The 24,671-nt window shown below is 36.5% G+C and overlaps 1 protein-coding gene across 15 annotated transcripts in view; it reads right to left on the minus strand.

Moving 5' to 3' along the window:
- ABLIM1 (actin binding LIM protein 1) overlaps nt 1-24,671 on the minus strand; it is a 216,355-nt gene that overhangs the window by 103,589 nt on the left and 88,095 nt on the right. For 6 of the 15 annotated variants that reach the window (XM_081953535.1, XM_081953525.1, XM_081953524.1 and 3 more), the window contains exon 2: nt 11,282-11,416. In XM_081953535.1, coding sequence (XP_081809661.1) covers nt 11,282-11,416 — 135 coding nt within the window. Of the gene's footprint in view, nt 1-11,281; nt 11,417-23,899; nt 24,285-24,671 lie in introns of those variants that run through there. The other 9 variants (XM_081953531.1, XM_081953530.1, XR_014175431.1 and 6 more) reach the window with 8 other exon arrangements.

Genomic DNA, 24,671 nt, shown 5'->3' on the forward strand with positions numbered 1-24,671 from the left:
AATCAGCATATTAATTCTAAAAAAAAAGTTTTCAATCAATTTTTATAGTTATGATATATAGTCTAGATATAATTTCATTATTGCTTTCGGTCTGTTTATAACAATGTGGTTTTCTTATTCATTTTTGTGATCTGAGCTTTCTTGGTGTTGCCCCTTCTCCCCCCGCTGGCAGAGCTCCGGCCCCTCCCGTGTCCTGTGTGACCGTTGTAGAGTCTTCTGTTTTTTCTAGGTTCGCTTTATTTTTTTCCATAAAGGCCTGTGCCTCTATGGGTGTATTGATTCTGATTCTTGTCTCCTCCCAGAATATCAGCATACCTTCAGGCATCAACCATCTAAACCACACCCCCTTCTGGTATAATTTATTCGCCAATTGCGAATAGCTTTTCCTTTTCTCCCTAATTTTTTTGGGGATCTGCTTCAAGATGGTTATCTCCCTGTCATGATATGTCAATGCTTGCCCCCTTTGTACACCCAGAATTTCATCTCTTGTGCTTTTCCTAAGGAATTTAATATGGACCTCCCTGGGTACATTGTGTGTTCTGGCATATGCTGAATTCACTCTATAAACCAGATCTATCTCCCATTCCATCTGCTGTTTATCTTTGTGTATGTATTCAGCTAAAATATTAGTCATAATGTCCCTTATATTTTCCCCATCTGCTTCTATAACATTTTGAAATCTAAGATAAAAGGACATTCTCTCAAACTCTGTTTTCATTTGTTGGATATCAAGTTCTTTGTTTCCCTTCTGCAGAGCCTCTACCCCCCCCCTCGCCTCCGCCACCCCACCCTCCACAAGGTCCAGCCTCTGTGAGTTCTTATAAATTTGAACTTGATTCTCTTTAATTTCTTCCTTCATTTCTTTTAATTGTTTCTTAATTTCTTCCTGGCCCTGTATGAGTTGCTGGAACATTTGTTGCAAGTCCATCTCTGTACTCTTAGGTTGCATCAGTTCTGTAATCTTTGACTGTGTGGCAGGACTGGATGTTGCAGATGTCGGTGCAGAAGTAGCAAAGCCAGGTTTTCCAGGGGGTGGTCTTTTTGGAGACATGGTTTATAAAACAAAGAGATCAGTCAGTGTAGAGACTGGACAGCTGGAGAAGTAGAGCAGACAGATGAGTCCAGGAGGCAGAAGATCCAAACAGGTGGGAGTTTCTTTAGTCAGTCTAGCAATAGAGAAGGGTTTTCTCTCCAAAGAGTTCAGGAAATAACAATCCACAAGAGATTCCTCTGGGTGACACGGAGACAAAGACCGGAAGCCTGAATTTTAAAGGTGGAGTCAGGTTTCACAGTTCATGAAGACAACGGAAGTGTGCCATCTTGCCCTGCCAGCTTTGGGCTCAGAGGCATAGGAAAATTTTAAAAGTTCACGAAGTTCTCAGGTCATCAATAAGTTCTGGAACTAAGTCCAATGAAAAACACTTTTACTGGGGTGAGGCATCATTAGTTGGCTCTCCCCCCTCCTCCTTCCCCTGGGGGCGAGAACAAAAATTTTTCTGACAAATGGCTCCGCGTGCCACCTGTGGCACGCCTGCCATAGGTTCGCCATCACTGCTATATACAGTGAATTATCATGAAGTGGTAAGCAAAGTTTGTTTCTCCTGCTAAATATAAAGTCTTTTGAAATCCAAGTTCAATGCTTGTAGACTATATGGACACACACAGAGTTTTCTTGATGGAAATACTGAAATGCTACTTTCTTCCAAGATATACTTTTTAAATTTCCCTACCTATCATAAAGCCCTTTGGGGATGGAGAATAATAACACACTTTCCCCACTAATCAAAGTTTTATTAGTCTTCTTCATAAATATAAAATGTACTAGGTATAGTTTTTTCATATAGTATTAGAATAAAATGTACATTTTCCCTTACAAAATAAATTGTTGCTGCTCACGGCTGTTCCCCATGCTAAAAAGAGTTTAATATCCCTACATTCTTGACTATTGTTGCATTCTTAAGTATTCTTACTATAGTCAATTTTATCTCATACTTCTTTCTACACGTTGTTCATTTTATTTTGAAGCCATCAGTAAAGATGTGAGCTACTACTTGAATTAGTATTAGTCACAATCAACAGCTTATTGTCATTTGAAACTAAAATAAAAAGATAACACTTAAATTATGATAGTTATCTCATTTTGCTGAATCTGCAAAAATTGTGGATTCCTTCTGGGAGAGGAAAATAAGACAGGGGAATATATATATATATATATATATATATATATATGTATGTATGTATGTATGTATGTATGTATGTATGTATGTATGTATGTATGTATATATATATATATATATATATATATATATATATATATATATATATATATATATATATATATATATATATATATATATTCCTCATAAGGTATTAGGTTATAACGCCTTTCTAAAGAGAAAAACTATTTTGTTCAGTGTATTCATTAGCAGAAAATAAATAATATGAACCTCTAAATACTAAAATACAGTATATAGCTGTAGTATATAACAACCCCACCCTCCTTTGGCTAGTGCCTTGGATTCATTTACATTCCATTCCTCACCAAAGGCAATAATTACACAATGAGCAGGCATATGTTAATCTTGATAATGGTCTCTGCTTGGCTTGTTTAATCTCAGTACTGTTATTTGCAATTATAGACTCCTGGACTATTTTTATTTCACAGAAAGAGAGGAATGTGGGTACTTGAATGATGAACCACAAGACAGTGTTATTTGAGAGCTCAAACTGGAAGTGTAGCTGTGCCTTGTATTTTTCCACTGAGATTACCTTGGTATGTTTGTTCAAGATGAGTGGTTGGCAGATTTCTAAGGATGTGTATAATCCTTCCAATGTCTGTGAAGAGGGTAGAACCTGCTACATCTGCAGATTTCGTTCAATTAATTTTAAAAAGCATGCATGTTTTCATCAATGGAGAATATCCAATACATCCAACTGCTTCAATTCATATAAAGAAATTGGCTGTTCTGTAAATGGGGTATGTGGAGTGTAGGGAAATCTTGCAATTTTCTCTGCTCAAACACTTTCATACCTCATGTTCTTACATCTCTTCACTGACCTGTAACATAACTTTTCATTTTATGCAACTGGTTTAAAAGAATGTGTCTTCCCTTATTACTTTCAGAATATACTATTGACTCTTTCGTTATTATCCATTTTCAGCCATCTTGAAAGCCAGGATAGGTATAATTAAAAAATAAAGTTGGTAATTGGACTGGAATGTTTTAATTTATGATTATCATTTTAGAAGGCACTATTACCCAATTTATAGAAGCAGAACATAGATATACTATATATATATATATATAGTAACACAAACACACACACACACACACACACACACACACACACACACATATATATATATATATATATATATATATATATACACATACATACATACATACATATATATATATCTTGAAAAACTCTTTTCTTCTGTCGTGCATTGGTATTTGAGTGAAGGATAATGAAAACTGAAGATAAAATACAATTTCTCAGAGAAATCTTCACTTTTTTTATTATAAGAATTTTTGTGTGAGCCCTACTTAGAAATAAATTTCCTACACAAGAACTTACACTTAAAAAGAGTTTCTTTCAAATGTGTACAAAAGCTAGATTTTATAAGCAATTCTTATAAAATTATTTCAAATAAAGTTAAGCCATTATTGTTGTTTGTTTATGTAACATCAAACAATACTCTTTGGTACTCAAAATATATGTGTAGATAACCTCAAACAAAAACCCACGCACTTTCCTTCAATATATTTTAGTTGACTGAAGAATAACTGAAATGCTTCACATTTTAGTATGAAGAGTTCATTTCCTGGATAGTGATATTTATAGCTGACTGGGACTTTATCAGCCTTCAGCGAATCCTAGAAATACTCAAAGCTTCTGTGTTCATGTATGACTAGAACAAAACAAAAGTATAAAGATTAAAAAACAAAGGTATAAAGATTATTTTTAAAAGGTACAAAGGTAGTAAAGGTTATACTCTTGTTGCAAAAAACTTAAAGGTAAAATTTGCTACACTGGAACTTACACTACAGCTATTTCTTAAGTAATTATTATAAAGTATATTTCAAATATGATCTTAAGTAAGAAGAAACTATCTTTAAGGCTTAGCAAAAGCAATTTTCTAAAAAATTTAAATCAGTGTTATAATTTTTTAAAAATTCTCCTCGTGCTGATATTTTTTTGGGACACCACAAATCAGAACATCCTCAGAGGTCAGCGGATTTTAATAGCAAAAGTGTTTTGTTTTTTTACTGGCCACAGTAGGTGTAGTGGTTGAAGAAGAGCAGTGTTCCCATTTTCCATAAAATCAAAGATAGTAGAAGAATATGAAATTAGGATTGCATTCAATTTCACATCCACAGATCCAAAATTAGCAAAGGAGTCCATGGTAGCAATATTACACAACACACTCAACCTAACCGAATACTCTAAGATTGAAATACCCTAAATCATGGATGTCATCACCTCTGTCTCATTACCTACTTTCAGACTGATGGACAAATATTTCAACACATCAAAGACAAACATCCATGGGTTCACCTCTCTTAGGATTCACAGCAGAGACTGCAATGCAGTGTTTAGAAACTATGGCACTCCCACGCATACAACGAAATGTATGCATCTGATATGGAGATGAAATCTTTGTTGGAATAAAAAAGGAACATGTAGAAAAAACACACAAAACAATCAATATCATCTTCAAAGGAATAAAATTCATAAGGAAAGAAGACACAACAGCACATGACCCTTCCTTGATACCTTAATCAGCCAAGAAAATGGTGGCAAATTAGAATTAAAAGACTATCAAAAATCCACCCACACTGAGCGCTCCTCTATCAAAGTAACACCCAACCTTTCACCAGAAAACCTGTGTAAGAACATTATTAGGGTGAACACAAACATACTGCAGCAACCCTGGACACCAGAAAAAGGAAACAGGCAGCCCATTCAATAAAATAGATACCCTCACAATTTTATCAAAAAGTTCCTGACTGCTCAACTCACTCCATCATAATCAAGCTATGAAAATGATAGCACTGCCATTCATCAAAAATATACAATAGCAGAGTTGGAAGGGACCTTGGAGGTCTTCTAGTCCAACCCCCTGCCTAGGCAGGAAACCCTATACCGTTTCAGACAAATGGCTATCCAACATCTTCTTAAAAACTTCCAGTGTTGGGATATTCACAACTTCTAGAGGCAAGCTGTTCCACTGATTAATTGTTCTAACTGTCAGAAACAACCAACTATTATAACAACACCACACCATCATAGCACACAAATCAACTAAAGCCCTCCACAATATCTTAAGTAAACTAAAAAAACTCAAGTAGCCCAGGAAGAATCACACCAGCACTCACAGGGCAAATTACTGTATCTAAACAGACAGTAAAGCCCATTCCTTTCTTGCACTGAAGATGTTACCTACTCAGATAACAAAGCTTCTGCAAATCTAGACCCAGGTTCAGACAGCACAAAGGACTCCAAAGTTCAACCTTGACCTATTTAATAGACAATTCATACATTACGATTTTTGTATAAAAATTGCAGGGCAGCACTGCATCACTTTGGGTATTTATTTATTTTTTACATTTCTAAATTGCTAAATTTCTAAATTGCTATAATCAAACAGTTCTCTATATTATTTTTCAGACAATAAAGGAATGTATGGTGTGAATTCATAGGATTAGCTAATGATTTGTTAGTACCATATTTTTCAGAGTATAAGACGCACCCAGGTTTTGAAGAGGTGAATTTTTTTTAAAAGTAGGTGAGTAGATAGAGGGAGAGAAAGGGAGAGAAAGAGAGAGAAATACAGTAGGTAGGGAGGGAGAGGGAGAGAGGGAGAGTAGTTAGGAAGGTAATTAAAGGGATAGAGAGATAGAGAAAAAGAGAGAGAGAGATAAATACAGTAGGTAGGTAGGGAGAGAGATAGAGAGATAGATTATGTAGGTAGGTAGATGTTTCCAGGTGTATTTATCCATGTGCTGGAGAAGGAAATCGCTGACAACCTGTAGGGCAGTGTTTCTCAAACTTGGCGACTTTAAGTCCTGTGGACTTCAACTCCCAGAATCCCCCAGCCAGCATAGCTGGCTGGGGAATTCTGGGAGTTGAAGTCCACAGGACTTAAAGTCGCCAAGTTTGAGAAACACTGCTGTAGGGCCTAAAACTCATCAACCACTCTAACTAAACAGCTTTCCGAAAGGGGGAAAAAAGGTTTTGCACTCTGCAAACCTCCCCAAAACAGTCCGTTTTTTGTGAAAACGGGCCCGTTTTTTTCAAATAAAAGGCATGAATAGCCTTGTGGGGCCCTGCAGAGTGCTCCTGGGAGGGGGGGGGCAAAAAAGAACAGAAAACGGGCAGTTTTTTTGTCCCAAAAAATGCATGCATAGCCTTATGGAGCCTTATAGAGTGCTGCTGGGGGCTGGGGGAACAAAAACGGCCTATTTTCTGCTCATTTCTGCCCTTCCCAGCCCCCAGGAGCTCTCTAAAAGCCTCCATAAGCCTATGCACGGCCATTCTGGTGAAGGGGCAGGGCTTCAGGAAACGAAAAATGCTGTATTCGGTGTATAAGATTTTCAGCCTCTTTTTAGAGGAAAAAAGGTGGGTCTTATAATCTGAAAAATACGGCAGTTATAATCCTAAACATAACGCTCAGAAACCTATCAGTAACTTAATAAGAAAATGGGTTTTTATATAATGAGATTATGGATTAGGATTTAATTCATTTACTAATCCAAATAAAAACTGCAGTCCAACAATGTGATGTCTTTCATACATCCAGCAAACTGGCTAGTTTGAATGTCAAATTACTTGTTAATGATGAACCAATTCCTTAAGTTCATTTGCAATTCCAGTAAATGTATCTCAGTTACACAATAATGTCATATTCAGAAGAGCTGCAAACATAAAATATGATGAAATGTAATATGGCAGAATATATTTATGTAATTGTAAATATATTAATGTAAAAAGACACCTGTATTTCTTTTTATCCTTGGAGAGGTTATTCACTCTTACCCTTGTGACTCTGATTTGGCAACTCACTGGAAATGATTAATATATTACCAGCCTTTAAATATCTTCATCTACAACAATACCCCAAAGTTAACCGAAATGGAAAGAACATGTCTTCTATTAAACTGCATCAGAGGTGATCACTTTCTGCCAAGCAGAAATGAAATTTTATGAGATGCAATACAACTGGAGAGGGAATATAAACCTGCTGATCAGTCCTCAAAGAGAATGTCGTCATTATTTCCAGATCAAAATCCAACAGATTGATTCATTTAAACTATTCAATAATTGGATGATTATAAAGCAAGGCAAAGCAGCTACCTAACCCTGGTTCTCTCCGATTCAATAAGTAAACTTGCATTAGCAAGTGAAACCATCCTGAGTTATTTACCACTACCACAGTTTTATTTATAATGCATACAACAGATAATTTTATGTAATCTATTTTATGTATCTTGGGTAAATTCTATTGAAAACAGTGGAAAGCAGTTAGGGAAAATATTTATATTTGGTTTGTAATACTTAACTGAAATTATCAAGTTACATATTTTAACACACATTTATGTTTCATAGTTATACCACATGCCACATAGAAAAACAGTGATAGGTGGGTTTGTGGGGGATATTATTTAGTTAAACAGTTTATTTTCTGCTTAGTGATTACTTAAGTTAATCAATGCATGGTAATTTCACAGGAATTTCAAATGAAATGTGACTGAGACATCCACTAAAAAGAGAACGTTGTTCTTATAACCTCCATAAGAGATACATAAAAATGTGTGCATTATAATTAAAACAGATGCTTTCCCCAATATTTCTGGCATCTAGCATTTATAAAAGATCTAGTACAACTCTATACTGCACATTAGACTTAAAAATGTAGCCAAAATTTATAATGAATAGATGTAAAAAGAAAATAACATGAAGCTTTATTTGCATTTTGCGCAAAGGGAGGAAAAGCAAAACAAAGACTTTTCTCAAGCAAGTTATTTTTTAGTTGGGAAAAATTGATAGCACTTTTTGAGGAGCAAAAGCAATATTCCCCAGGCTACCTATCACCTTGTGGAATGACAAATTAAAAGTGCTATTCTAATAAGAGAACTAATGCTAATGAAGCTGAGGGGGTAAGACATTTAAATCTTAATTAATCAACAGCATATAAAGCAGTGGAAGTAATAAAGATATATTCTGTTACAAATTTGGACATATTAAATCTATATAATTCTAAAATTTTCATATCTGTTTGTAAGCTTCAGTTGGGCTAAAGGTTGCATCATGGGTAATAATTTTTGAACAAAGGTACTCCAGTTGGGCTAATTTACAGAATGCATTCATACTCTGTGATCCATTACTCTCAGGACATTGAAATTTGGAAAAGCTAAGGCCACTTCAATTCTGCCATGTTTCCATAGTCAGTCACGGTCACATGATTTTCATTTCTAAGACTCCCTAGCAGCTTTGCACAAGGAAAATCAACTGGGAATCTGGGAAAAAGTAAGAAGTCCTAGGCTGGCAGGTAGGCAAGTAGCTGCTGCCGAATGGGGAGAGAATGATGGGTACATGGAATTGCAGGGGAGTTGCAGAGTCCATTGGAGAGAATGTCCAGGGATATGTGACAAGCACTGTATAGATTGTACCAGGGTGTGTGAGAAATACTTCATGGATTGAGGAATTTATATGGAAATGTGAGAGTTGTGCAAGGGTGTGAAGAAAGTGCAGTGAGGGTCAGGGAAGATGAGGGAGTGGTAGGTAAATATTTCTAAAAAGATAACCCAATAGGTCATAGATTATCTAAATTCCTTCATAAATAGCAATTGCCCCTAAGAATCCGGGTCCTCATTTTACTGACCTCAGAAGTATGGAAGGCTGAGTCAACCTTGAGCCGGTCAGAATCAAACCTTTGGCAGTTGGTAGAATTAGCCTATAATACTGCATGCCACCATGGTATGGGCAAACATATATTTGATCTTATAGCAAAATAATGGGTGAAAATGCAAATATTTCTGTTTTATTACAGTTCTGTTTGTCAGTAGTACTAACATTCTGGTAGAAGGGAGATACAAGCTTAGTAAATTAATCCTTAAGCATAAGAAAACAGTGATATCTTAGACTGCTGGAAATACCTTGTGGATTTCCTTCTTCAACTGCATCCTTCCTTCTTGGTTCACAATAATCCAAATTGACATCCAAATTGGGGAGAGAACAGCTTAATTATTTTAAGCATAGTTTGTTCCATTTAAAATTAGAAATTCAGGGTGCCCCCAAGATACTTTGCAGTCTCAGATAAAGAACAAGTTATCTTTCCTCCATTCCATATACAGAACTAACTGGAATAGATGAGCCAAGTGGCCATAAATGCTGACTCTTGTACTTTATATGATTATAGAGCTGGAATCAATGATTACTCTGGATGGACATGAAGATGTCATTTTTAACCACTGCTTCCATCAATTCAAAATCTAGATGAACACCTTAGTCATAAGTAATAAAATGGGAAAGAAAGGAAAGTTTGCTTAGACCCTCGTGCTAAAATACGAAATTTGTAAAGGGAAGCAAATTTTCTAAAGAATTGAGCAAGTTAAATGAGGATGATGTAGAGACTTTTTTCATATCACTAATACCATAATGAAAGTTATACCTGACTGGAACTTATATCATACAACTCTCATGACATAAGCTAATGTGTTGTGAAAGAGCTAAATTTCCCCAAAGGTGGCATGTTCCTGGAATAAAGGGCTCATTTTGGAAAAAAACATATTGCAAAGAATATATTATAAACTGAGATCAACAAAAGCCCAGAGTTTTGATTTGAGGATCCTCATGAATTTCTTGCTGCATACAAAAGCATTTATTAGCAGTTGTTTCACAATAACAAAGAAGTCCAGTCTCTGGTAAACCTGATAATCTTTCCTGAAAGCAGATGGAGCATCAGATGGCAGATTAACAACAACTTCAATCATCAGAAATAGTAGTTATACATATATTAGTACACAACTGAATATGCAATATCTTATATACTGCATTGAATTGATGACATGTGCTCTTTGCCAGTTTTTTAATTAACCATTTTTCAAATGGAGGTAAATAAGATTTGATAAATTTGGATCAATTTGCTTCTTCTATTAGTTACATTTTCAGACACACACACACACGGGCGCGAGTGTGTTTTGGGGCTTATTAAAACTATTTTTGAAAAAAAGATGTTTTATAACATGGAGGGAGCACATACAAACCAGCTACATTCAAATCACAACTTTTCCAATTGCCAGCCTGGAAAATATGCTTTATGCTTAAATATGCTTTTAATGGTCCAATCAGTATTCTATGTAAACTCCCACAGACCATAAAACCTTTTTTGAAGGCTTGGATAACCTTTATATTTGTTAACCAGTTAATGCAAACTCTAAAATTTCAAAAGTGGAAATATTTGAAAACTGCTGAAATTAACATTTGTATTAATATTATTATTGAAATAATATACAGTATATGGCTGCCCAATCAACACCATGTGACTATGAGTGGCCATTCATTCATTCATTAGTACATGTATACATATCAAATACATATATTAATTTAATTAATTAATTTATTAAACTTCTAGACCGCCCCCTCTCCCCGAAGGGACTCGGGGCGGTGTACAGGTACAAATTTAAAAACCATACACTCGATAATATACATAACTAAAATTGAATTCAATATCCCCTGTACAAATTTATAAGAATTAAAAACTTAAACCTTAAAACCAAACCATAAAATTTAAAAATACAAACTGAAGTGGGAAAGCTGGAATTAGGCCAGGCTGGCTAGATGGGTTTTAAGTTTCCGGCGGAAGGAGCGGAGGTCCGTAGTCGTTCTAATGTCAGAGGGAAGGTCATTCCAGAGGGTCAGGCCCATCACAGAGAAGGCCCTTCCCCTGGGCGTCGCCCGCTGGCACAGCCTAGTGGACGGCACCCGGAGGAGTCCCTCTCTGTGTGAGCGAATCGGCCGAAGGGATGTATGGGGCAGGACACGATCCCGCAAATAACTAGGTCCTGTGCCATATACTGTATATACATATCAAAGACACATATATAAGGAATATTTTTATTTGTACACTTAAGTAATGTTAATTCTCTATATCTTCCTTTATGGGTCTAAACGCAATCACAGGTCCATAATAGGAATTCAGCCTGTCTCTTCAGAGTAAAGAAATACAAACAATTTGATTGCCGGAGTGGCTAGTGATAAAACAAAATTACAGTACCTTTGCAAGTAAAGCATTTAATGTGAAAATGCTTGGCCTGAACTCGAAGTACTTCTCCTTTACACTGCTCCCCACATTTGTGGCAGTGGATGACAGGCTTCTCTGTGGGATGATGAGGCTCCTGAGGATGGGCCACTGGAAAAACAAAATTTGCATATTAAATGTACACATTTTTCTACTTCTAATAAAAGATTACCAAAAGAAGACATGTTTAAAAAAACAACAAATATTCTATAATGCTCATCGTACCATATTGTATGATATTTCAAAGTCATTTCCTCATGCCAGACTAGACCATAACATCCTATCAATTGGATTTGAAAATTACATTTTCTGGGATGTTAAACCAAACTGTAGGAAAATGTCAATCTAATTTCAAAAGCCTCTGCATGAGATTACTTCAGAACTCCTGGAGAAAAGAAGGAGAGGCAGAGATAGCTAGAAAGGAGTTCCATTAACAGTTGTCTGTAGTACAACTACAGTTCCCGCTTTCAGAGGGCAGCGACAAAGAACTCATGTTTTATGCTTTAGCACAGGCTTGTCCAACCAGGGCCCATATGCAATCCTGGACAGCTGGTAATGTGGCCCCAAAAGATCGTGAAGTTTTAACATTATTATGTGATTTATATACATTATAAATGTATTGTTTATTTTATAAACAACCCAATTTTTCTTCACTCAAGGCAACACCGGCCAAAAGATTGGATACCCATCCTCTAGCACACCTAGCACATCCTAGTATCTTCCAAGTCTTTAGAAAAGAAATCACATTATGTTGACCAAGGCATTATAGCTAGTCCTTAAGAGTATTATAATTCTGAACATTCATAAAGCACTTGGCTTTGAGAGTGTTTAAATTGCTCCCTTTGCTTCAATGGATGAATAATTTCAAATACTAGAAAAATTAAAATATGTTTCTACAAGAGATAGTTTCAAAACTACCAGTTCAAAACAAGTCAGGATTTTTTGTTCATATGACACAGTCAGCAATAACCATTGCTAGATTTATCAGCAATGTCCACTGGAAGGAATTGTGGAAAACAATTGGAATGTCCTATGAAACGTGGTTTTTTTGCTAATTTACAGGAATTCTAGAGAATTCTAATTCAGTATGCCTGTGAATAATGAATGGTTCTATTTTTTAAAGGAATTTCATTTTCTGCTTTAAAGCACTTTATACAGAACAAAGGATAAATCAATGCTTTATTTTTTAAACAAATGACTAGAACCTAATTGCTACAAATACAAAATGATTTCCCTCTTTTCATCCTCCGACTAGTAGTTTTTAGATTCTATTTACAGTCCTCTGTTATTTAATCCATGTAAGTACTGAAGACTCAAAGGAATGCCTACTAATATTTTAATTAGATAATTATTTCTAAAAAAGACTTTGGTGCAACATAGCCTTCAATGAGCTGCCCTATGTCTAAGTAAAAAAGTTCTACTTCTGAAACTTAAGAACTGGGTTATTAGCTTCCTCCCAAAACATGATGAGAATAATTAGTATCAGTGGTGACGCATTATTTATACAGTACAAAAGAGTACATGGGTGTATAAAAGGGCAAGCCCAAGCTATTAAAAAATAACTTTATTCATTTAGAATCCATTAACATGAAAACTCCAATGTGTAGAACTTGCAGCATAACTGCCTGATGTCAGTTGATTAGATTCTACTAAGTTTCTGTAATGTCGATGGCATTTAGTAAAATAATTTTGGAATTATTCCTACCATGCTATAGCAGTGTAAGAATAACAATTGCACAAGTATGACTCTAATCATAAATAAAACATGAGTCCTGAAGATTAAAGGAAGGAGGGGGTACTGTATGAACCCAGAATGTAGGTAGTAGCTTCACCTTCAAAAGATATTCATGAAAATCAGCCAGGGCCGCTTTGAGATAAATTGTCTTATCACAATCGTGGTGCTAACATTGTAAAGAGGAAATTCTGGTTTTCTGCTGGTAATCTTAATGAACTCAGTAACCATATACAAAGTTCATAACAGGCACTGACACCTGCAAAGGCAGTGTGCGTGGTGCTTCTACCCATAAACTTACATTCCTTTTCATATCAAAAATACCCAAACCAGGAAAGGTATTTTATTTATTCCCTGCCTTTCATTCCAGAGTTCAGGGCAGCCTTTATAGCACTACCTTGTCCTATTTTAATCCACAACAAAATTCCTAAATTGTTTCTTTTCTCCATCCAACCTTATTAGAAACCTCCCATTATTAGTGGTATAAAACTACTGTAAACTAGTAACAAAACATATACAAAACCATGTGTCCTTCATGACCCTCAAAAATTGGCCACTTTTCCCTAAGGATAGGACTGGCCCTATTATTTCACTTGATCTGTATTACTTTGCCAGTAAAACTGCAAAAGTCGATGAATAGAAGATAATACATTACTTAGCTATAAGAACAGGAAAGCTTATGCTAGACTAGACCAATGAAATTAAATGGCCATATTTCTAGAAACCATTATGTGAATAAACAAATAGCATATTTTCCTTCTGTATCATCCTGTTAGAAAATAATAACATCTCCCATTTCTTCTCCTTCTTTTCCTCTTATTCTACTTTTCTTCAAATCAGTCAGACTCTTAACTTTCCCACCTGAATAAACAGTACGAAAACACTTCACTGATACTTGGTTACCACCTCAACAGTGATTTGTATTATGTATTCAGCTTAAGTAAGATCCACTGAGGCGATCTTTTCAGGAACAACTTTATTAGATAACAACAACTCGCTATATAGAACAGAGACGACGAACTCCGGTTTGACAGCTATTTATAGTGCAGTTGTCAAACCATCAACCAATTAGAAGGACGCCAACTCCTGCTGACAACGCATGCACGTTCCAGCCAATCCTGCCAACTGCCGGTGATGATTGACACCTTGCGGTTGCCATGGTTCGGACACAACAATTTGGCTTCTTTCAGCACCATTTCATATACTGAAAAATGTCAACAAAAATGCATTTCTGTGTAAGAATTTACCCTGTTGTACACAATACTATATACTATAACGCAATATGCTATCCAACAGCCATTGAACCAGATTTTGGTGCTTTTGGCAGTGTGGGCAGCTGGAAAATGAAGTCAGCATCCCCATAAAGCTCGTCTGCGGAAGGAAGCATGAAGTGCTCCAAAATCTCCTGGTAGGCGGCTGCGTTGACCCCGGTCTTAATGAAGCACAATGGTCCAAAGTCCTCTTTTCTGATGAGAGCAACTTTTGCCAAAAGCACTAAAACCTGGTTCAATGACTGTGGGATTACTGTGCTTGATTGGCCTCTCCATTCTTCCTCCATACTCTGGGTCCTTGGTTTCCAAATGAGATGCAAAAGTTGGTCTCATCAGAAAAGAGGACTTTGGACCACTGAGCAACAGGACTTTGGATCACTGTGCTTCATTAAGACCAGGGTCAAAGCAGCCGTCTACCAGGAGATTTTGGAGCACTTCATGCTTCCTTCCGCAGACAAGCTTTATGGGGATGCTGACTTCATTTTCCAGCAGGACCTGGCACCTGCCCACACTGTCAAAAGCACCAAAACCTGGTTCAATGACTGTTGGATTACTGTGCTTGATTGGCCAGAAAACTCGCCTCACCTAAACCCTATAGAGAATCTATGGGGCATTGCCAAGAGAAAGATGAGAGACATGAGACCGAACAATGCAGAAGAGCTGAAGGCCACTATTGAAGCACCCTGGTCTTCCATAACACCTCAGCAGTGCCACAGGCTGATAGCTTCCATGCCACACCGCATTGAGGCAGCAATTGCTACAAAAGGGGCCGAAACCAAGTACTGAGTACATATGCATGCTTATACTTTTCAGAGGTCCGATATTGTTCTATGTACAATCTTTGTTTTATTGATTGCATGTAATATTCTAATTTTCTGATGGTGGATTTGGGGTTTTCATGAGCTGTACGCCGTAATCATCACAATTATGACAAATCACAGCATGAACTATCTTGCTTTGCATGAGTCTTATCTCATATATTAGTTTCACCTTTTAAGTTGCATTACTGAAATAAATGAACTTTTGCACGATATTCTAATTTTTCAAGTTTCAGCTGTATATAGAATATATTTTTCCAATAGCTGGAGGATTTCAGTCGAATGTTGTCTTTGTTGTCCTACTAAGTGTGCTCTGCTACCCTTGGCTTTCATTCACTCTCTGTTGTAACTAGCTCTTAGATTTTTTTTTTAATTCTTCAAGCATATCAAATGTACCATAGGTCATATTGACCTCTGAGTCAATTTAAACAGTCAAATGTGCTAGGTAAGCAGTTGGTGCTTACTGTATCTGAATGGAACATATTCCACTTTGGTAGGAATGCAAATAATCTAATGTGAATGAGGCATTCTGAAATGATATCAAAAAGACACATCAGCTGCGTGAGTCAAAAATATCCACGTGATGCCTTTTATTAGGCCAACTGGATACAGAGGAAATGATTGCAACAAGTTTAAAGTGTCATGATTTTACTAGGCAAGAGCTAGGCATAATAAAGAAGGATTGGAAGAAAAAATAACTGGTGATCAGTCACCAAGAGCTGGGTGAGTGCCTCTGGAGGCATGTTAAGCAGTCTGGTTTACAACCTGAGACTTTCCTCTATTCTCTCTGTAATAATTTTTCTGGTTAAAATCAAAAGACATGTGGGAATAGGTAATCATAGAATCATAGTTCTGGAAGGGGCCTTGGAGGTCTTCTAGTCCAACCCCCAAATTGGAGTAGAGAAGGCATCTTGGACAAATGTTTGTCCAATCTTTTCTTGAAAACCTCCAGTGATAAAGCACTCACAATTCCGAAATGCAAGCCATTCCATTGATTAATTGTTCTCACTATGAGGAAATTCATCCTTATTTCCAGGTTGAATTTCCCTCTGATGAGGTCCCCTCCGTTGCTTCTTGTCTCGTGGTCCATGACTTAGAACCACAATTGGAACTGGAATTTTGGTGATTGAGCAAAGCAATCATTAAACAAGACTGCAATCACATGACTGCTTCGCTCAACAACCAAAATCCCAGCACTCCTGCTTGAAGTCAACAAGAGATCTCATGAAACAAGCAAAGGCAGTGCCAGGAAGTACCAGGTCGCCTCAGTGAATGTTGGAGGGAGACCCCGAGAGGCTCTGCTCAGGAACTGAAAATCCTCCCTGTTGAAATCCAAGCAGGATTTTCAGCACCTGAACAGAAAGACACTCGTAAATACCCTATGCTGGGCTTTTTCCACCCACCTGAAGCACCTCACAGTCTTTCTTTTACTATGCTGCCTGAGTGGAGATTCCAAGCTTGGATTTGGGCTTCCTCTCGTCGCTGGAAGCTGGTTGAAAGAGCTGCCTGCTGAAGGAGTTCAGCTCCCCTTCATGCACGACTGAAACTCCTTCAGCAAGATACAAGAACAGAGCTTTTTTCTACATCCTGCCAAAGAAGTTTAGCAAGCAGTTCTTTCAGCCATCTCCTAGAGATGACCTGGATTCCTCTTGGTATGAGGGCAATAGCTTGAAACTATCGGGGGGAAATTGGGGGAAACTGGCATAGAAGATTGAAAATGACATGATTGAGGAACACTTTGCAACTGAATGTGTCAACAGTTGCCAAGCACCCAGATCACGATCATGTGACTGGTGAGTATGTGAGATGGTGCAGTATGTTGTGATGGCTAAAGTGCTTTATGAGTCATAAAGCACCCTTTCCAAGGTTGTTGTAATTCCATACCATCATTATTAAATGAATTGTTTTAAGTCAAGAACTACCTGTACCTCTGTGAACAGATAAAACATCTCTAATACATTACTTTAGGAAGCCTTATCTGCTACCATTAATCTTCACCAAGGTAAAGCCATATTAGTAGAAGCATCCGTAACAAGTAAAACATCTCTGCATATCATCTTTAATTACATTCTTCATTCCAATAGGTTTATCTTGATTTCTATAAGCAATATCTTGAAAGACATCACAAGTTCTGAGGAGTTCTCAGGAGGAAGAATTTAACAGGGAAGCCAGAAAACTTCTGACTGTGAAGAGTTTGTGAAACTTTCATCTCAGACATAAAAGCCTCTGAACTGAATGTTCAAATGGAGGAGAAGAGATGAAGGGAGGATTTTAAAAATGATATAATTTTTAGCAATCCATCAGCAAGTCGGACGACTATATCAACATCTAGTTATTTGTGTGCACTTGATTTTAAGATAGAGACAAGGGTTACAATTATAAGCTTTTCTTCGGAAACTACTTACACATGATGATAAATTATTTGCAGTTGATCTCCAACTTGCTTTGTTTTACAAATTAGTCTATTATGATTAAAGCAGTTGATTAGCTTAGATACAGAAAAATTAACATGACCAGGATTCATGCACACACACCCTATCTAGAGTGAAAAGTGACCTGGGGAGGGTCAATAAGACATTTGTATCAGTAAAATAAACACATATTTGAGTTTTGCATGCCATAAATCTAATTAATACACAGAAACAGCAAATAACTCTTTATATTTGGGACTACAACTTTCATAATTCTTCATATTGCCAAAGCTAATGATACTTATATTTCCAAACATGTGGTGGGAATCAGGTTTTCTACTTTGTTCTAATAGCTGCTCACTTTACACTAACATTCAAACATTTACTGAACATTTTTATTAAGCATCAACCCTATTAAGTCTGATGGGATTTTATTTCAGAGCACCTTGTAATTAAATGGATGTAATATTCTTGATGCATCAAACATTGAATGCCTGATACACAACACTCTGAAAGAACTACTAAACGCTTATTCTAATTCTAGATAATCTGGCAAAAAATAAAAGGAACCCAGAAATAATAACAGCATTGTGGTTTCACTCATGAAAGTGACCTTATGCATTATAAATTTTAACAAGGCATTCAACTGATAAGATCCAGTTCCTGACACCTACTTAATAGGTTGCACATTACAACACATTAGTCACTCCATATAATGATTTTGAACATCTCATGCAGCTTTTTAGGACACAACCTATGATTGTAATACTATGTAAAAATCTACATTTTACCATTTTGTATTACAATAACATTGATGGCTCCAATCATAAGTTCTAGATTGTTTAACATGATAGAACATAACATCAGGTTAAAACACACAATGACATACATTTTTTGGTAAATGCTCACAATTAATATCAGCCCAAACCACGTATGAATAAAAAAATGTTTAAAACATTCTGTAGGATGTAAGAAGAGAAGATGTAGTATGTAATATGTAATATGTTATATGTTGTGTGTGTGTGTTTTCGTAGATTTTTACGAAATAGGTATAGGTATGCAAGTCTTAGCGTATTCGGGTCTTTTCCCATGTAAGATTGAATTTTATTCAATCTTACATGGGAAAAGACCTGAATACGCCGAGTCGTGTGTGTGTGTGTGTGTGTGTGTGTATTCATACTGCGTACTTACTGATCTCTTTCTGCACAGGGTCACTATTCCCCTCAGACAATGAAGTGACAAAGACAATGAGGTTACTTCTCCTAGCTTGGGAATGAGAATAAAAAATTGGATTTTAACCTTTAACTGCAACAGTTTAGAATAGAATATCGACTATAATATTCTTTATTGGCCAAGTGTGATTGGACAGACAAATATTAATATTGCATTCACTTTTATCTGTGCTGAAAGCAATAATCAGAGTGAGAAAATGCTGATGATCCAAACATGTCTAGAGTGCATATATCTGTTAAGAGCAGCACTTCACTTATAGGACAGCAGGCAGCTTTTCCCAGATATAGTGATACAGCTTGAAAATGACACTAGGCAAAAGAAAAGGTGAGGCCCATATTTTACAGTAAGGAGCTGTTTTTACAAACCTCCATTTAGAGAATCATACACACATCCAATTTATTTGCCAGGCATTCTGAAAAGGATTCTAAAAGAAGATAAACACCCTCCAGAATGCATCACTGGTCTTCGAATACAGGATTCGCCATTCCTACTAAAGAGTGACCTATAGAGAGTTGCAATCATAAGTCCATTATTGTACCAATATGTGGTACTAAAAGGTTTGCTTTGGAGTAAAGATATATCCGAGATCAGAAATCCCACTCACCACCTCCAGAAAGCCCACCGCAGCACGATGCTCCTGAGGAGACAGAGAAACTGCAAGGCCTGAAGTAGCTTGGAATTTCTTAGGCGCAAGCAGAATTCGCTCCCAGCGCCTGCAGGAGAGTAAAGGAGGCGACCCAGCAGGCCACGATCCCATGCCGCTATCACTTGCTTGGATTGGGGCCCAGGTCGCCGGTCACACCGGGCAAGTCTGACTCCACACGGCTCCTGCAAAGAGCCAGGCACCAGGCAGCTGCGGCAAAAACCTTTTAAAAGTAAAGCCGGAAGATTGCGCAATCCAAAATGGCGGCCGGAACTCACCGGAGCTTTTGCGCGCCAAATTTAAAGAGGGAAGAAGCCAAAATGGCTGCCCTGGAAGCCCACGCAGCAATTTGACTTGCTAGAAGCACAAATTGCAACGGAGGGCTTCCAGTGGGAATCGGCCCCCAGTAGGGGTGCCCCAACAGCGCTGGCGTCGGCACTCCGACCCACGCGCTTCCCCCAACAGCTGCCTGCGGCTTCTAGGAGCCAGAGCAAAGCCCCGGACTCCAGGAGAGCCGAAAGGGTGAGAAAAACCCAATTAAAAAGGGAAAAAAACAAACTTAAATTTAAACTCACCAGCCTGCTCTAAAAATCCTTAAATATGCTGTTTTAAAAAATTATTCTTCCTCTGGAGAGTCCAAGGAATCAATCTTAGAACTGGAGAAATCTTAAAGCGCGTCTACTGGGCTAGCTGAATTGAAAAAATCTGAGGAGAGTCGGCACCAGAGGCGTGGCTTAAAGTTTTCAATTCAGTTCTGGGCAGATTGGCTGTGTTTAACCCTTCTTTGGACTCTCCAGAGCAGCGCCCTGGAAAAATCAGCCTTCACTGCCCTAAAGCACATAACACAACCTTATATAATTATACCTGAAATTAATTTTATACCAAATGGCATTGTTAGCATCTTCTCTAATCATCCAACTACTGAATGCCTTAATGTAGTTGTGGTAAAGCTTTAATGCACTTTATTTTTTCATGATGTCATATAAGGGGACACACTGGATGTACAGATCATTTATTGAAGGAACATACATACTGTATTGAGCTAAACAAAAAGTATCAACACAGAGAACACATATTAGAAATCTACTCTTGCTGGAGGGTATAATAACATAATCTTGTAAACTTGAGAGCATCTCTCCTCCTCCTCCTCTTATATTTATAATAAGGAACCTCAAGACTGGACAGTCTTAAGTTTCTTTTTCATTCATTCCTCCCTTTAAGGGTTAAGCTGATATTATCTAATGCTGCTGAATTCTTTTTTAAGACAGTCTCTATATTCTTCTGCATCATACAAATCAGTGTCACCATTCTAACAAATGCAAATGTTTGCATTAATTGATTTAAGTGTTGAACAAATAATTTGGTAAAGTCTATAATAGGCCAGAATCAAATGATGGCTACAAAGGGGGAAATAAATCTGAACTGTACCCCTAACTTTGATCCTGTGATGTTTGTTATGTGGATAGGAATCAGCATCTTAGGGAACCTCATATTTCCTTGCTTTTCTTCTCTATGTTATTATTTAGGTGTGATAAACCTCTGAAGAATACCAGCTTTCAAGAACTCAGTCTGTATATTCCACAAACACAAAATGCTCCTTAAATTTAGGTCAGGAAAGATTTTAAAAGTAGATGTGAAAGAGATACTCAGCCATATAATTTTTTTTAATCTTTGTTCTTTTTATGAAATTCTTTGTTTCCGAAGTAGCTCATATCTTTTGAAAATGTACTTTAATTTAGTATGTTACCTCATTATTTACTATGTCTCTTAAATTGTTCTATAATTGTGGAAAAACTAGAACCAGTTATAAATATAATCCTATTTTATTCACAGTAAATATTCTTTCAACAGTATTATCTGCAGTGGAGAAATTATTCTAGGGAAAAGAAATTCTGCTAAAGACATCTACATAAAATATTCAATCATTTCCTGAATTTTATACTGATACATATTTTAAAAATGCTTAGTATATATGCATTAATACACATCACAGGTGCTAACTTGTGCAGTTAGGGAAATACTAGAGGCCTTGTTTGGAAATAACACATTTATTCCTAACAGGACATTGTTAAATTGCCTGTTATGTTGACAGTGCCAGAAGCAAATGTAAGAATAGCAGTATTAGGTATGGGCCAATGAACTAAGAAAAAGGAGAAAAGCCAGAGCAAGTTGGGGAACCTAATCTTAGAAGACTACATAAAATTATGTGTTGATTGTTCTTCTTCATAATTCCAGTTGGGGTATAAGATACCACCATAAAAGTTGAAGTTAATTAAATTAATTTATTATACAAATGAAGAAATGTTCTCTACAAAATGCCACAGCATTGGAGACATTATGAAACAACAAACACAAGCATCAAGGTATTATGAAGCAGGGTCTACTTATAAATCATGATAACATTTGCAAGATGGATGCCCTTCTAAGAAACAAAATTGCTACAGAATTTAGAATTAAGGTTCACACGTGCTTTATACATTGGCTAACTTTGTTAGTAAAGCAATCTCAAGTTATTATGACAATTTAATATTCTCTCCTCAACCTAAGAACTCAGACTGTTGACTTCCACTAAACAAGTGATGTTAATAGAGAACTGCCAATTTGAGGGAATGTCCATGAACATACTGTGTTACACAAGGTTTCTAATTCTAATTGATGAGTGGATGTTCAAAACACAGATAGAAATAGATGAGTACATATAATCTGATTCTGTTTTTCATTGCCTGCCCTTATACGTAAGGAAAAAATGTCCTTGGATACATCTAGAAAGGAGAGTTTAGAAAAATAAATTTGGAACATCAATATACATTTCAATGAATAAGATTCATGTGAAAAGAAATGAAACAATGGTGTCAGATACACATATATAGTATATTTTATTTCCATTTCACTATGTGAAGGCACTTAGTATTTATTTTAGTAAAATGAAACTTGGGAGTTTTATGACTGTCCACTTAATTTACATAATTAATTCTTCCAGAATGTTCAGAAGGAATGGAGTTCCACCTAGGCAACAGAAGCAAAAACGTAAAAATCAATTTATTCCTTAAATGAAGTTCTAATATGCAATATTAGGATGTGTGTGCTGAATTCTGCAGAGGCTATACTAAGTGATTTTCCACAGCAGCATAGCCTTTGTGTGGGACAAAATATCGGTGGGTGTAATTTATGGTTCAAGTGTGGTATCTGCAGCTGGAAAAAGCAACTATGGAACATTCAATACTAAAGCCTTTCCTAATCATCACTAATTCTTGGCAGTAAGATGAATGTTTCACTGCACTCTTATTCTTCTGATATTAACAAGACTTAAATACATACCTCACAGGAAGAACATATGCTTTGCATACAATTGTTTTCTAGATTCACTCCTGCTTCCTATTTCCATCTAGGAAAGTTTTTGGGAGACATGTTCTGCCTAAATTTAGAAGTGCCAAGGGGAGTTTTATAGGAAACAGTAAGCAAAGACTTTTTGACATCGACTATCAGTCAAAATCCCCTAGAGCCAAACTTAAATGTTTCCTTAGAAGAAAGGTTACTACTCGGGGAAGTTGTTTTAACCTGAATAACTAGTTATTCAGGGGGAAACCTTCGTTGAGTAGGAACCTTTCTTGACACAATCACAAACTAGACTGAACTGAGGTTGCCAACTTTTTTACTGGAAGAATTCCAGTACTTTTAAAGCAGGCCTGACAAACTAGAATTCTGCAACATCTCTCACAATAAAATTTCTATGCAGATATCTCTCCATTTTATTTCTACCAGTTACGCACCGGAACTGCAAAATTAAATTATTTCACATTGCATGTTATGTTGAAAAATTACACTTGCTGTTTTGTTAATTTAGAATTATAGCAAACACTTCTTTTAGGAGCTCAAACAGCAAACACAGAAGTTCTCCCATTTTTCCCTGCAACAACAACCTTTTAAGATGGTTTATCATTTTTGGAAACAGACAATATTTTTTTTTCTAAAGTGGGGGAGTGAATTTTTATTCTATAAATCTACAGAGAAATCTAAAAGTCACTAAATTAAAAGAATTGCTTCAGACTAGCATCATCTATTTCAACAGCACTTCAACTTGAAAAGAACTCTTGAACTGTACTTCGTTAGGTAGTGACCCCTAGTGTGTTTAAAATTATTCTCCCCCACTGCTTTCCTAGTAAAATTTCAAGTTAGAGATTTCAAGTTACACTTTTAACATAGGCAACTTCTGAACTGAAACTGTACTGCATTTCAACCATTCTTAAGATCTTCCCTAAACAGATTCCTCACTTTCACAGCCACCTTGGGAACAGACCTCAGGAGTAGCACCTTTAATTCAAAAAACGATTGCCCAGAAGATATCTTTTAATCATACTGCACATAAAAAACAAATAAGAAATAGATAAAAAGTCACCATGGAAAACAAATCTGAGTGCTTCCCCCCCTCCCTATTTTACCAAGGTCTTTCAGTCTAAACCTGTAAAGTACATATGAATCAAATTACCTTTTTCTTTTACCATGACAGAATAAAAGGTCAGCAGCAGCAGCGAAAAGGCAGAAGTTCAACTGAAATGTTTTTCAAACACGGACATACATACATATGTTTGCACACGTTCCTTCTTTTCCAGCAGCAATGAACAAAATAAATGCCCAGAAGGCTGGTTGTTCCAGAGAGCTATGGATTATTTCTCCCATCAGATCTGATGTAATCAAAATGCTTGGTGTCGTCTTTCTCTTTTTTAACTCTCACCATTTGCTTTTCCCTTCGGAGTCTCTTTTATTTGTTCTAACAACACTTCATTCCCAGAGCATGAACTCTGCTCCCTCTGAATGGGAGGGAGAGAACTCAGCAACAGCCACTGATTAAGGAAGGAGAAACTTCACCATATCTAATCCAGTCCTTGGCATTACTTTCTGACAGCTAGTAAGTAGGACTCCCTCAAGTGACAGATTTCAGAAATGTCATGGGAACTGCTTCTAGGGACAACAGGGACAGGAGAGATTTAAATTAGAATGAGCAGGCACGTGTTCTTATTGATCTCTCCGGCAGTCAAACTAAGGGAGAAGAAAATCTATCATAAATACACAAGGCATATTAAGAAACTTTTGTACCTTTTTTGCTTTCATCAAATACAAAACAGAAAAAATACAAAAGGTTATGCAAATAGTATATAACTAAAAGAAAATTATATATATATATATATATATATATATATATATATATATATATATATATATATATATATATATATATATATATATATATATATATATAT

This window comes from Natrix helvetica (assembly GCF_964273705.1).
Source record: "Natrix helvetica genome assembly, chromosome: 5".
Classification (NCBI taxonomy): Eukaryota; Metazoa; Chordata; class Lepidosauria; order Squamata; family Natricidae; genus Natrix; species Natrix helvetica.